The sequence below is a fragment of the Gobio gobio genome (genome assembly GCF_949357685.1).
Source record: "Gobio gobio genome assembly, chromosome: 4".
Lineage (NCBI taxonomy): Eukaryota > Metazoa > Chordata > Actinopteri > Cypriniformes > Gobionidae > Gobio > Gobio gobio.
The window spans coordinates 2,280,303-2,292,709 of NC_137100.1; the positions used below are offsets into that span (position 1 = coordinate 2,280,303).

The 12,407-nt window shown below is 31.2% G+C and overlaps 1 protein-coding gene across 2 annotated transcripts in view; it reads right to left on the reverse strand.

Annotated features, from left to right (window-relative positions):
* The window catches only part of ass1 (argininosuccinate synthase 1), an 81,516-nt gene that overhangs the window by 47,226 nt on the left and 21,883 nt on the right, over positions 1-12,407 (reverse strand). For both annotated transcript variants that reach the window (XM_079815399.1, XM_079815398.1), the window contains exons 4-8: positions 10,586-10,774; positions 5,997-6,053; positions 5,739-5,813; positions 3,362-3,432; positions 3,136-3,166 (exon numbers count right to left, since the gene is read on the reverse strand). In XM_079815399.1, coding sequence (XP_079671525.1) covers positions 3,136-3,166; positions 3,362-3,432; positions 5,739-5,813; positions 5,997-6,053; positions 10,586-10,774 — 423 coding nt within the window. The remainder of the gene's footprint in view (positions 1-3,135; positions 3,167-3,361; positions 3,433-5,738; positions 5,814-5,996; positions 6,054-10,585; positions 10,775-12,407) is intronic.

The window sequence follows — 12,407 nt, forward strand, 5'->3', positions numbered from 1 at the left end:
GAGTGTGTGTGTGTGTGTGTGTGTGTGTGTGTGTGTGTGTGTGTGTGTGAGAGAGAGAGAGTGTGTTCTGTGAGTGTGTCTGTGTGTTTGTATGTGTAAGTTTGTTTGTGAGTGAATGAGTGAGTGTATGTGTGTGTGTGTGTGTGTGTGTGAGTACATGTGTTTGAGTGAGAGTGATTGTGTGTGTGTGTGTGTGTGTGTGTGTATATGTGAATGATTGTGTGTGTGTGTGTGTGTGTGTGTGTGTGTGTGTGTGTGTGTGTGTGTGTGTGTGTGTGAGTAAATGTCTGTGTGTGTGTGTGTGTGTGTGTGTGTGTGTGTGTGTGTGTGTGTGTGTGTGTGTGTGTGTGTGTGTGTGTGTGTGTGTGTGTGTGTGTGTGTGTGTGTGTGTGTGTGTGTGTGTGTGTGTGTGTGTGTAATATGGGATATATTGGGATATATCAGCTAATTTTATTTTGCCCAAAACATCACAACTATTGTATTTCCTGCATTTTATTCTCTACAGAAACGACTGAATTACTGATGAAATCCCGATAAAGCCGCGCCTCCTCCGACCAGGTGAAGCCCTTCATCCGCTGATATAATGTGATGCGATCCATGAATTTCAATTCTGCCCCCCCGCCGGCGGATCCGGCCTCGCCCTTTAACCCCGCGAGCCAGCCGAAGGTGGGAATAATCCGGAGAGAAGGACAGGCGGGCAGACAGACAGCATCGGGTCCGGTGGAGCGGAAGAGAGACATCATGCCGCCGGTGCGCCGCTTTATTCCGCTCGCCGTGTATATTGTTGTCCTCCGAAGCGGCTGAAAGACGCCGCCGCATGAACTTAGAGAGAGTAAATTTCTCTCTTTCCACACGTTTGCTGCCTCATTTGCTTTCAATCAAAGCCCGGAGTTGAAAGAGAAGGAGGAAACCGGCGGAGAGGGGGAAGAGTGTCACGCCGGCGGAGGACGAGTGGAGAGATGAGATCTGGCCACTGGATTGGAAGTGACGCGTAAATGGCCGGAGCGGGACGAGCTCATCTCCATCCCATCATAACGGAGGACTCGCGATCGCCTTCATAACCCTATCCGGCCTCTCTCTCTCACACACACACACACACACACACACACACACACACACACACACACACACACACACACACACACACACACACACACACACACACACACACACACACACACACACACACACACAGCCCCTGCCCCTAAACCTACCCATCACACACACACACACACACACACACACACACACAGCCCCTGCCCCTGAACCTACCCATCACACACACACACACACACACACACACAGCCCCTGCCCCTAAACCTACCCATCACACACACACACACACACACACACACACACACACACACACACACCGCTTATCAAAGATGATCATCAGGATAATGATCTGTCAATCATCACTGCATTATGATTCGAGCTTTGATCATAAATATCATCATACTAATACACATTATTGGCAGATATTTATATGCATTGTGTGTTATAAAGATCTCATTGATTTACATTACAATATACATATACATTAACATGTAAATATCATCAAATATAATAATCATAAAAAAAATCATATTCTCACTTTATGAGCCATAAAAGCCTGATGGATCTAATAGGATACACAACAAAACACACTCACACACACAGATGCACACACACACACTCACTCACTCACAGACGCACACACTCACTCACACACTTACACTATCACACACACACACACACACACACTCTCTCTCACACACACACACACACACACACACACACACACACACACACACACACACAGACGTACACACACACACACACACACTCACTCACTCACAGACGCACACACTCACTCACACACTCACACTTTCTCACACACACACAAACACTCTCTCACACTTACACTTTCTCACACACACACAAACACTCTCTCACACTTACACTATCACACACACACACACAAACACTCTCTCACACTTACACTATCACACACACACACACACACACACACACACTCTCTCACACACACACACACACACACACACACACACACACAGAGACGTACACACACACACTCTCTCACACACAGACAGACGCGCACACACTTTCTCACACACACTCACACTCACTCACATACACACTCTCACACACTCTCACTCACACACTCTCTTTCTCTCTCACACACACACTCACACTTTCTCACACTCACTCTCTCTCTCTCTCTCTCTCACACACACACACACACACACACACACACACAGGGTTTTTTTGTGAAATGTGGGGACATTCTATAGGCGTAATGGTTTTTATACCGTACAAACCGTATTTTCTATCCCCTTACACTGACCCTAAACCTACCCATCACACACACACACACACACACACACACACACACACACACACACACACACACACACACACACACACTGCCCCTGTCCCTAAACCTACCCATCACACACACACACAAACTCTCTCTCTCACACACACACACACACACACACACTGCCCCTAAACCTACCCATCACACACACACACACACACACACACTCTCTCACACTCACACACACACACAGTTATGAAAGCATGTGACTGTCAGTTTGATACACACTCTTCAGGAAGTGTTTCGAGCGCGTCCATCACGGCTCTAGAGTCTGCAGGAATGAGCGCGGTCATGTGACGTCGAGGTGACGTGTGTGTGTGTGTGTGTGAGAGAGAGAGTGTGTGTGTGTGTGAGTGTGTGTGTGTGTGTGTGTGCTCCAGGAAACAAACGACCACAGAAACCAGCGGCCCAGGGCGACCAGTGTGTGTGCAGGGCCGAAGGTTCGCAACCCGAGTGAAAAAAGGTCATGAGTAACGGAACCTACTCAATGATTCTCAAATCACGTGTGCTGTTAACATTTTTTAATATAAATTTTTTCAGTTTTTATTTAAATTTTAGTTCGTTTGAGCCATTTTTAGGGGTTCAAGCGCGTCACCAAAGCTCATTGGCTGCAGGATCAGCAGAGCCAATCAGATTGTGCCGTGTGGTGATGATGCGATTACCTGCATTGACTGGACCAATCAGAGTTTTATGACTGAACAAGATATTCATCTACAGTCAGATTAATATTCAATATAATAGTGAAGATCTCTTACCTTCGGGTTCTCCAGAACTCCAGACTCGTAGCTGTTGAGAGAATTATGAAGAATTAGTAAGAGCAGACTGACTGTACGTACAGTAGTGAGGTGTGTGTGTGTGTGTGTGTGTGTGTGTGTGTGTGTGTGTGTGTGTGTGTGTGTGTGTGTGTGTGTGTGTGTGTGTGTGTGTGTGTGTGTGTGTGTGTGTGTGTGTGTGTGTGTGTGTGTGTGTGTGTGTGTGTACCTGATGTGCATGAGATTGGCATCCATACTCCACGGAGCCTTCGGCGTCACCGGCACAGGGATCCCGTGTTTCTGAGAGAGCAGAACAAACACATCAATCATCACTAACCAATGCTAGTACATTTCAGAAAAAATACTCACTCACACACACACACAGTCACACACACACACAGTCACACACACACACACACACACACACACACACACATGTTTGTTTTTGTGAAATGTGAGGACATTCCATAGGCGTAATGGTTTTTATACCGTACAAACCGTATTTTCTATCCCCTTACACTGCCCCTAAACCTACCCATCACACACACACACACACACACACACACACACACACACACACACACACACACTGCCCCTGCCCCTAAACCTACCCATCACACACACACACACACACACACACACACACACTGCCCCTGCCCCTAAACCTACCCATCACACACACACACACACACACACACACACACACACACACACACACACACACACACACTGCCCCTGCCCCTAAACCTACCCATCACACACACACACACACACACACACACAGGAGACTGTGCAGTTCACTTTCTGTGAAAAAAAACTTGTTCTGTGTGATTTATAAGCATTTTGAAAAGTGAGGACATGGGGAACGTCCTCATATTTCTCCCTCTTTTTGTAATACCCATGTCATTATACACATTTGTGTCCTGATATTTCACGAAAACATGCCCACACACACACACTCACTCTCGCACACACTGTCACACACACTCTCTCACACACACTCTCTCACACACACACACACTCACTCTCGCACACACTGTCACACACACACTCTCTCACACACACACACACACACTCACTCACTCTCGCACACTGTCACACACACTCTCTCACACACACACACACACTCACTCTCGCACACACTGTCACACACACTCTCTCACACACACACACACACACACACACACACACACACACACACACACACCTGCTGCAGGTAATTGGCCTCATCTCATTGAGCTCAGAGTGATCAGGCAGAACTGAAGCTGCTGAGAATCAGATTCAGGCCCAGGCTTTGAGCGCCATCTCCAGGACAGAGTGAGGAGCGCGTCTGGATCCCTCAATGAGATGAGGCCCATGACCTGTGTGTGTGTGTGTGTGTGTGTGTGTGTGTGTGTGTGTGTGTGTGTGTGTGTGTGTGTGTGTGTGTGTGTGTGTGTGTGTGTGTGTGTGTGTGTGTGTGTGTGTGAGAGTGTGTGAGTGTGTGAGTGTGTGTGTGAGTGTGTGTGTGTGTGTGTGTGTGTGATTTCCATGACTTTATGATTTCATTTATTTCCATAACTTTATGATTTTATTTATTTCCATAACTTTATGATTTTATTAATTTCCATAACTTTTTTATTTGATTTATTATTATTTTTTTTATTTCCATAACTTTATGATTTCATTTCATTTTCCATAACTTTTTGATTTTATTTATTTCCATAACTTTATGATTTCATTTACTTCCATAACTTTATGATTTCATTTATTTCCATAACTTTATGATTTTATTTATTTCCATAACTTTATGATTTTATTTATTTCCATAACTTTATGATTTTATTTATTTCCATAACTTTATGATTTTATTTATTTCCATGAAATTTTTATGAAAACAATGTTTATAATAATAAGAAGAAGAAAAAAATGTAAACCAAAAATTCTATAATATTTAAATTATTTATTATTTAAATTATGTATTACTTTTTATGATAATATCAAATATTAAACGTTTTATTCCCGTTATAAAGCAACATTGATCAATTAGTTCAACATGAAATACAAAAATAACTAAAAGTGAAAAAAAAGAAATATATATATAAACGTTAAAAAACACGCATACAAACCAATAAAAATGACAAAAACTAAAACTTTAAAATAAAAACTAAATCCAAAATATTAAAACTATAATAGTATCTCAATGATAATAAATAAAATGACCAATATTGTAATAATAAATAATAATAATAATAACAATAAATATTGTCTAATATTCAACATTTAATATTCAACAAGAGGCAATTTATTAAAATAATTAAATAAAAGTAATTAATTAAAATTGTGTAGTTTCAAAAGGTGAAGGTTAAAGTTCTCAGTCTTTATGAGCAATACATTTTCATAATGAAGAACGTTTCATAATATTATTATTATTATCATCATCTACTCATAAACACCAATTTCTCAGCAATTCCACCTGATCAAATTTGTTAAAGTTTAATATATTAGAAAACATGTATATGTATATGTACATATATGTATATAAAAAGCACACTTTTAATATTCATATTTAATATGGCAGGTGTAGAAGAAACCCATGAGAGCATTCCTCTGGGGTTAAAGGTCACCTCAGCGTACTCCATCAGGTCCTTCCTGCCCGGGAAACGGTTGTAGAATTGGGGAATCCTCCACGGAGCGATGATCTGATGAAGAAGGGATGAAGAAGGGATGAAGAAGGGATGAAGAAGGGATGAAGAAGAGATGGAGAAGAGATGAAGAAGGGATGAAGAAGAGATGAAGAAGGGATGGAGAAGGGATGGAGAAGGGTCAGAGACAGCTGGTGATGGGTCATGTGATCATGTGATCATGTGATCAGGGTCACTGACCTGCACTTGAGGGTAGAGAGCGTAACACGTCAGCTCGAAGCGCACCTGGTCATTCCCCTGGAACACACACACACACACTCAGCACTGGTGTTTCACTGATAATGCAAATATTCACTTATTATTCATATTTACTCACAAATATTTTATTAATTTACGTGACTTTTAAAGATTTTTATTAATTTTCATAACTTTTTATGGTTTTATTAATTATCATTACTTTTTAATATCTTATTCATTTCTCTCTTTTTAATATCTTATTAATTTTCATAACTTTTTATGGTTTTATTAATTATCATTACTTTTTAATATCTTATTCATTTCTCTCTTTTTAATATCTTATTAATTTCTTTCTTTTTAATATCTTATTCATTTCTCTCTTTTTAATATCTTATTAATTTTCATAACTTTTTATGGTTTTATTAATTATCATTACTTTTTAATATCTTATTCATTTCTCTCTTTTTAATATCTTATTCATTTCTTTCTTTTTAATATCTTATACATTTCCATAATTTTTAAAGATTTTATTAATTTCAGTGACTTTTAAAGATTTTTATTAATTTTCATAACTTTTTATGGTTTTATTAATTATCATTACTTTTTAATATCTTATTCATTTCTCTCTTTTTAATATCTTATTAATTTTTATAACTTTTTATAGTTTCATTAATTTCCATGACTTTATTAATTTTACTTTATCATCATTTTATTAATTTCCATGACTTTTAATATATTATTAATTTCTATAACTATTTTAAAGATTTTATTAATTATCATGACTTTTTAATATCTTATTAATTTCTGTCTTTTTAATATCTTATTAATGTCTGTGTTTTTTATATCTTATTAATTTCTATAACTATTTTAAAGATTGTATTAATTATCAAGACTTTTTATTAATTTTACTTTAATAATTGTATTAATTTTCATGACTTTTTAATATCTTTTTAATTTTTCATAATTTTTAATATCTTAATTTCTATAACTATTTTAAAGATTTTATTAATTTCCATGACTTTTTAATATCTTATTAATTTTCATAAATGTTTATGGTTTTATTAATTATCATGACTTTTTAATATCTTATTAATTTCTGTCTTTTTAATATCTTATTAATTTCCATAACTATTTTAAAGATTTTATTAATTATCATGACTTTTTATAAATTTTACTTTATCATAATTGTTTTCATTTCCATGACTTTTTAATATATTTTTTATTTTTAATTACTTTTAATATATTATTAATTTCTATAAATATTTTAAATATTTTATTCATTTTCATAACTTTTTAATATTTTATTAATTTCCATGACTTTTTAATATCTTATTAATTTTCATAACTTTTTATGGTTTTATAAATTTTCATCACTTTTTAATATCTTATTAATTTCTGTCTTTTTAATATCTTATTCATTTCCATAAGTTTTTAATATCTTATTAATTTCTGTCTTTTTAATATCTTATTCATTTCCATAACTTTTTAATATCTTATTAATTTCTATAACTATTTTAAAGATTTTATTAATTTCCATGACTTTTTAATATCTTATTAATTTCTGTCTTTTTAATATCTTATTCATTTCCATAACTTTTTAATATCTTATTAATTTCTATAATTATTTTAAAGATTTTATTAATTTCCATGACTTTTTAATATCTTATTAATTTCTGTCTTTTTAATATCTTATTCATTTCCATAACTTTTTAATATCTTATTAATTTCTATAACTATTTTAAAGATTTTATTAATTTCCATGACTTTTTAATATCTTATTAATTTCTATAACTATTTAAGATTTTATTAATTTCCATGACTTTTTAATATCTTATTAATTTTCATAAATGTTTATGGTTTTATTAATTATCATGACTTTTTAATATCTTATTAATTTCTGTCTTTTTAATATCTTATTAATTTCCATAACTATTTTAAAGATTTTATTAATTATCATGACTTTTTATAAATTTTACTTTATCATAATTGTTTTCATTTCCATGACTTTTTAATATATTTTTTATTTTTAATTACTTTTAATATATTATTAATTTCTATAACTATTTTAAAGATTTTATTAATTTCCGTAACTTTATAATATCTTTTTAATTTCTATAACTATTTTAAAGATTTTATTCATTTTCATAACTTTTTAATATTTTATTAATTTCCATGACTTTTTAATATCTTATTAATTTTCATAACTTTTTATGGTTTTATAAATTTTCATCACTTTTTAATATCTTATTAATTTCTGTCTTTTTAATATCTTATTCATTTCCATAACTTTTTAATATCTTATTAATTTCTATAACTATTTTAAAGATTTTATTAATTTCCATGACTTTTTAATATCTTATTAATTTCTGTCTTTTTAATATCTTATTCATTTCCATAACTTTATAATATCTTATTAATTTCTATAACTATTTTAAAGATTTTATTCATTTTCATAACTTTTTAATATTTTATTAATTTCCATGACTTTTTAATATCTTATTAATTTCTGTCTTTTTAATATCTTATTCATTTCCATAACTTTTTAATATCTTATTAATTTCTATAACTATTTTAAAAATTTTATTAATTTCCATGACTTTTTAATCTTATTAATTTCTATAACTATTTTAAAGATTTTATTAATTTCCATGACTTTTTAATATCTTATTAATTTTCATAACTTTTATGGTTTTATTAATTATCATGACTTTTTAATATCTTATTAATTTCTGTCTTTTTAATATCTTATTAATTTCCATAACTTTTTAATATTTTATTAATTTCTATAACTATTTTAAAGATTTTATTAATTTTAACATCTTATTAATTTCCATAACTTTTTATGGTTTTATTAATTTCCATGACTTTTTATTAACATTAATTTCCAAATTTTTTAAATATTTTATTAATTTCCATAACTTTTTAATATTTTATTAATTTCTATAACTATTTTAAAGATTTTATTAATTTTAACATCTTATTAATTTCCATAACTTTTTATGGTTTTATTAATTTCCATGACTTTTTATTAACATTAATTTCCAAATTTTTTAAATATTTTATTAATTTCCATAACTTTTTAATATCTTATTAATTTCTATAACTATTTTAAAGATTTTATTAATTTCCGTAACTTTATAATGTCTTATTAATTTCTATAACTATTTTAAAGATTTTATTCATTTTCATAACTTTTTAATATTTTATTAATTTCCATGACTTTTTAATATCTTATTAATTTCTGTCTTTTTAATATCTTATTCATTTCCATAACTTTTTAATATCTTATTAATTTCTATAACTATTTTAAAGATTTTATTAATTTCCATGACTTTTTAATCTTATTAATTTATATAACTATTTTAAAGATTTTATTAATTTCCATGACCTTTTAATATCTTATTAATTTTCATAACTTTTATGGTTTTATTAATTATCATGACTTTTTAATATCTTATTAATTTCCATAACTTTTTAATATTTTATTAATTTCTATAACTATTTTAAAGATTTTATTAATTTTAACATCTTATTAATTTCCATAACTTTTTATGGTTTTATTAATTTCCATGACTTTTTATTAACATTAATTTCCATATTTTTTAAAGATTTTATTAATTTCTATAACTTTTTAATATCTTATTAATTTCTAGAACTATTTTAAAGATTTTATTAATTTTCATAATTTTTTAATATCTTATTAATTTGTCGTTTTAACATCTTATTAATTTCCATAACTTTTTGATATCTTATTAATTTCCATTACTTTTTAATATCTTATTAATTTCTATAACTATTTTAAAGATTTTATTAATTTTCATAATTTTTTAATATCTTATTAATTTGTCGTTTTAACATCTTATTAATTTCCATAACTTTTTAATATCTTATTAATTTCTATAACTATTTTAAAGATTGTATTAATTTCCATAACTTTTTAATATCTTATTAATTTCCATTACTTTTTAATATCTTATTAATTTCTATAACTATTTTAAAGATTTTATTAATTATCATGACTTTTTAATATCTTAATAATTTCTGTCTTTTTAATATCTTATTAATTTCCATAACTTTTTAATATCTAATTAATTTCTATAACTATTTTAAAGATTTTATTAATTTCCATAACTTTTTAATATCTTATTAATTTCTATAACTATTTTAAAGATTTTATTAATTTTCTTAACTTTTTAATATTTTATTAATTTCTGTCGCTTTAATATCTTACTAATTTTCATAACTTTTTATGGTTTTATTAATCATCATGACTTTTTAATATTATTAATTTCCATAATTTTTAAAAGATTGTATTAATTTCCATAACTTTTTTGGTTTTATTAATTTCCATAATTTTTAAAGATTTTATTAATTTCTATAATTTTTAAAGATTTTATAATTTTTTGTAAGATCTTAAGACTTTTGCAGATCTAGCGTTTGATAATAGATAATAATAATAAATAAAAACAAAATAAAACATGTAAAAAGTAAATATTTTATATGTTCAGCTGCATGTCATGTGACCATCATCAGGAGCCGCGAACATGCCAATGCCTCATCCCTCCAGTGTCCAGTGATGATGATGAGCTCACCTTTCCTGTGGCTCCATGGGAAACAAACTGTGCCCCCTCCCTCTGGGCGATCTGGACCTGCCGGCGGGCGATGCAGGGCCGGGCGATGGACGTGCCCAACAGGTAGCGATCCTCGTACACCGCATTAGCCTGAACCGACGGCCAGATGAACTCCTCCACAAACTCAGAGCGCAGGTCTTCAATGAACACCTGGAACACACACACACACACACACACACCATAAACGTTTGAAAAGCTTTGAATCGTGTGAAGTGGACAGAGAAAGAACGAGACAAAGGACATTGCTAACATTAATTAGCATGTGGGTAATATGTGGCCAACATGAATTAGCATTTTGTTAGCATGTTTTAACACATTGCTAACATGAATTAACATGTTGTTAGCATTATTTAGCATGTTGTTAACATGTTTTAATATTTCGTTAACATGAATTAGCATTTTGCTAGCATGTTTAATGCATTGTTAACATTATTTAGCACTTTTCTAGCATGTTTTACCACATTTCTAGCATTAATTAGCATGTTGCTATCATGTGTTAACATTACTAGCATTAAATAGCCTGTTTTAACACATTGCTAGCATTAATTAACATGTTTTAACACATTGCTAGCATGAATTAGCATATTTTATCACATTGCTAACATGAATTAGCATGTTTTAACACGTTGCTAACATTAATTAGCATATTTTATCACATTACTAGAATGAATTATCATGTTTTAAAACATTGCTAGTCTAAACTAGCATTCTGCTATCATGTGTTAACATTGCAAGCAAGAATTATCATGTTTTAAAACATTGCTAGCATTAATTAGCATGTTGCTATCATGTGTTAACATTACTAACATTAATAAGCCTGTTTTAACACATTACTAGCATGAATTAGCCTGTTTTAACACATTGTTAGCAAGAATTAGCATTTTGCCAGCATGTTTTAACATATTTCTAGCATGAATTAGCATTTTTTAACACATTTCTAGCATTAATTAGCATTTTGCTATCATGTGTTTACATTACTAGCATGAATTAGGCTGTTTTAACACATTGCTAGCATGAATTAGCATTTTGTCAGCATGTTTTAACACATTTCGAGCATTAATTAGCATGTTTTAACACATTTCTAACATGAATTAGCATGTTGCTATTATGTGTTAACATTACTAGCATGAATTAGCCTGTTTTAACACATTGCTAGCATGAATTAACATGTTGTTAGCATTATTTAGCATGTTGTTAACATGTTGTAATATTTCGTTAACATGAATTAGCATGTTGCTAGCATGTTTAATGCATTGTTAACATTATTTAGCACTTTTCTAGCATGTTTTACCACATGTCTAGCATTAATTAGCATGTTGCTATCATGTGTTAACATTACTAGCATTAAATAGCCTGTTTTAACACATTGCTAGCATTAATTAACATGTTTTAACACATTGCTAGCATGAATTAGCATATTTTATCACATTGCTAACATGAATTAGCATGTTTTAACACATTGCTAACATTAATTAGCATATTTTATCACATTGTTAGCATGAATTATAATGTTTTAACACATTGCTAGCATGAATTATCATGTTTTAAAACATTGCTAGTCTAAACTAGCATTTTGCTATCAAGTGTTAACATTGCAAGCAAGAATTATCACGTTTTAAAACATTGCTAGCATTAATTAGCATGTTGCTATCATGTGTTAACATTACTAACATTAATTAGCCTGTTTTAACACATTACTAGCATGAATTAGCCTGTTTTAACACATTGTTAGCAAGAATTAGCATTTTGCCAGCATGTTTTAACAGATTTCTAGCATTAATAA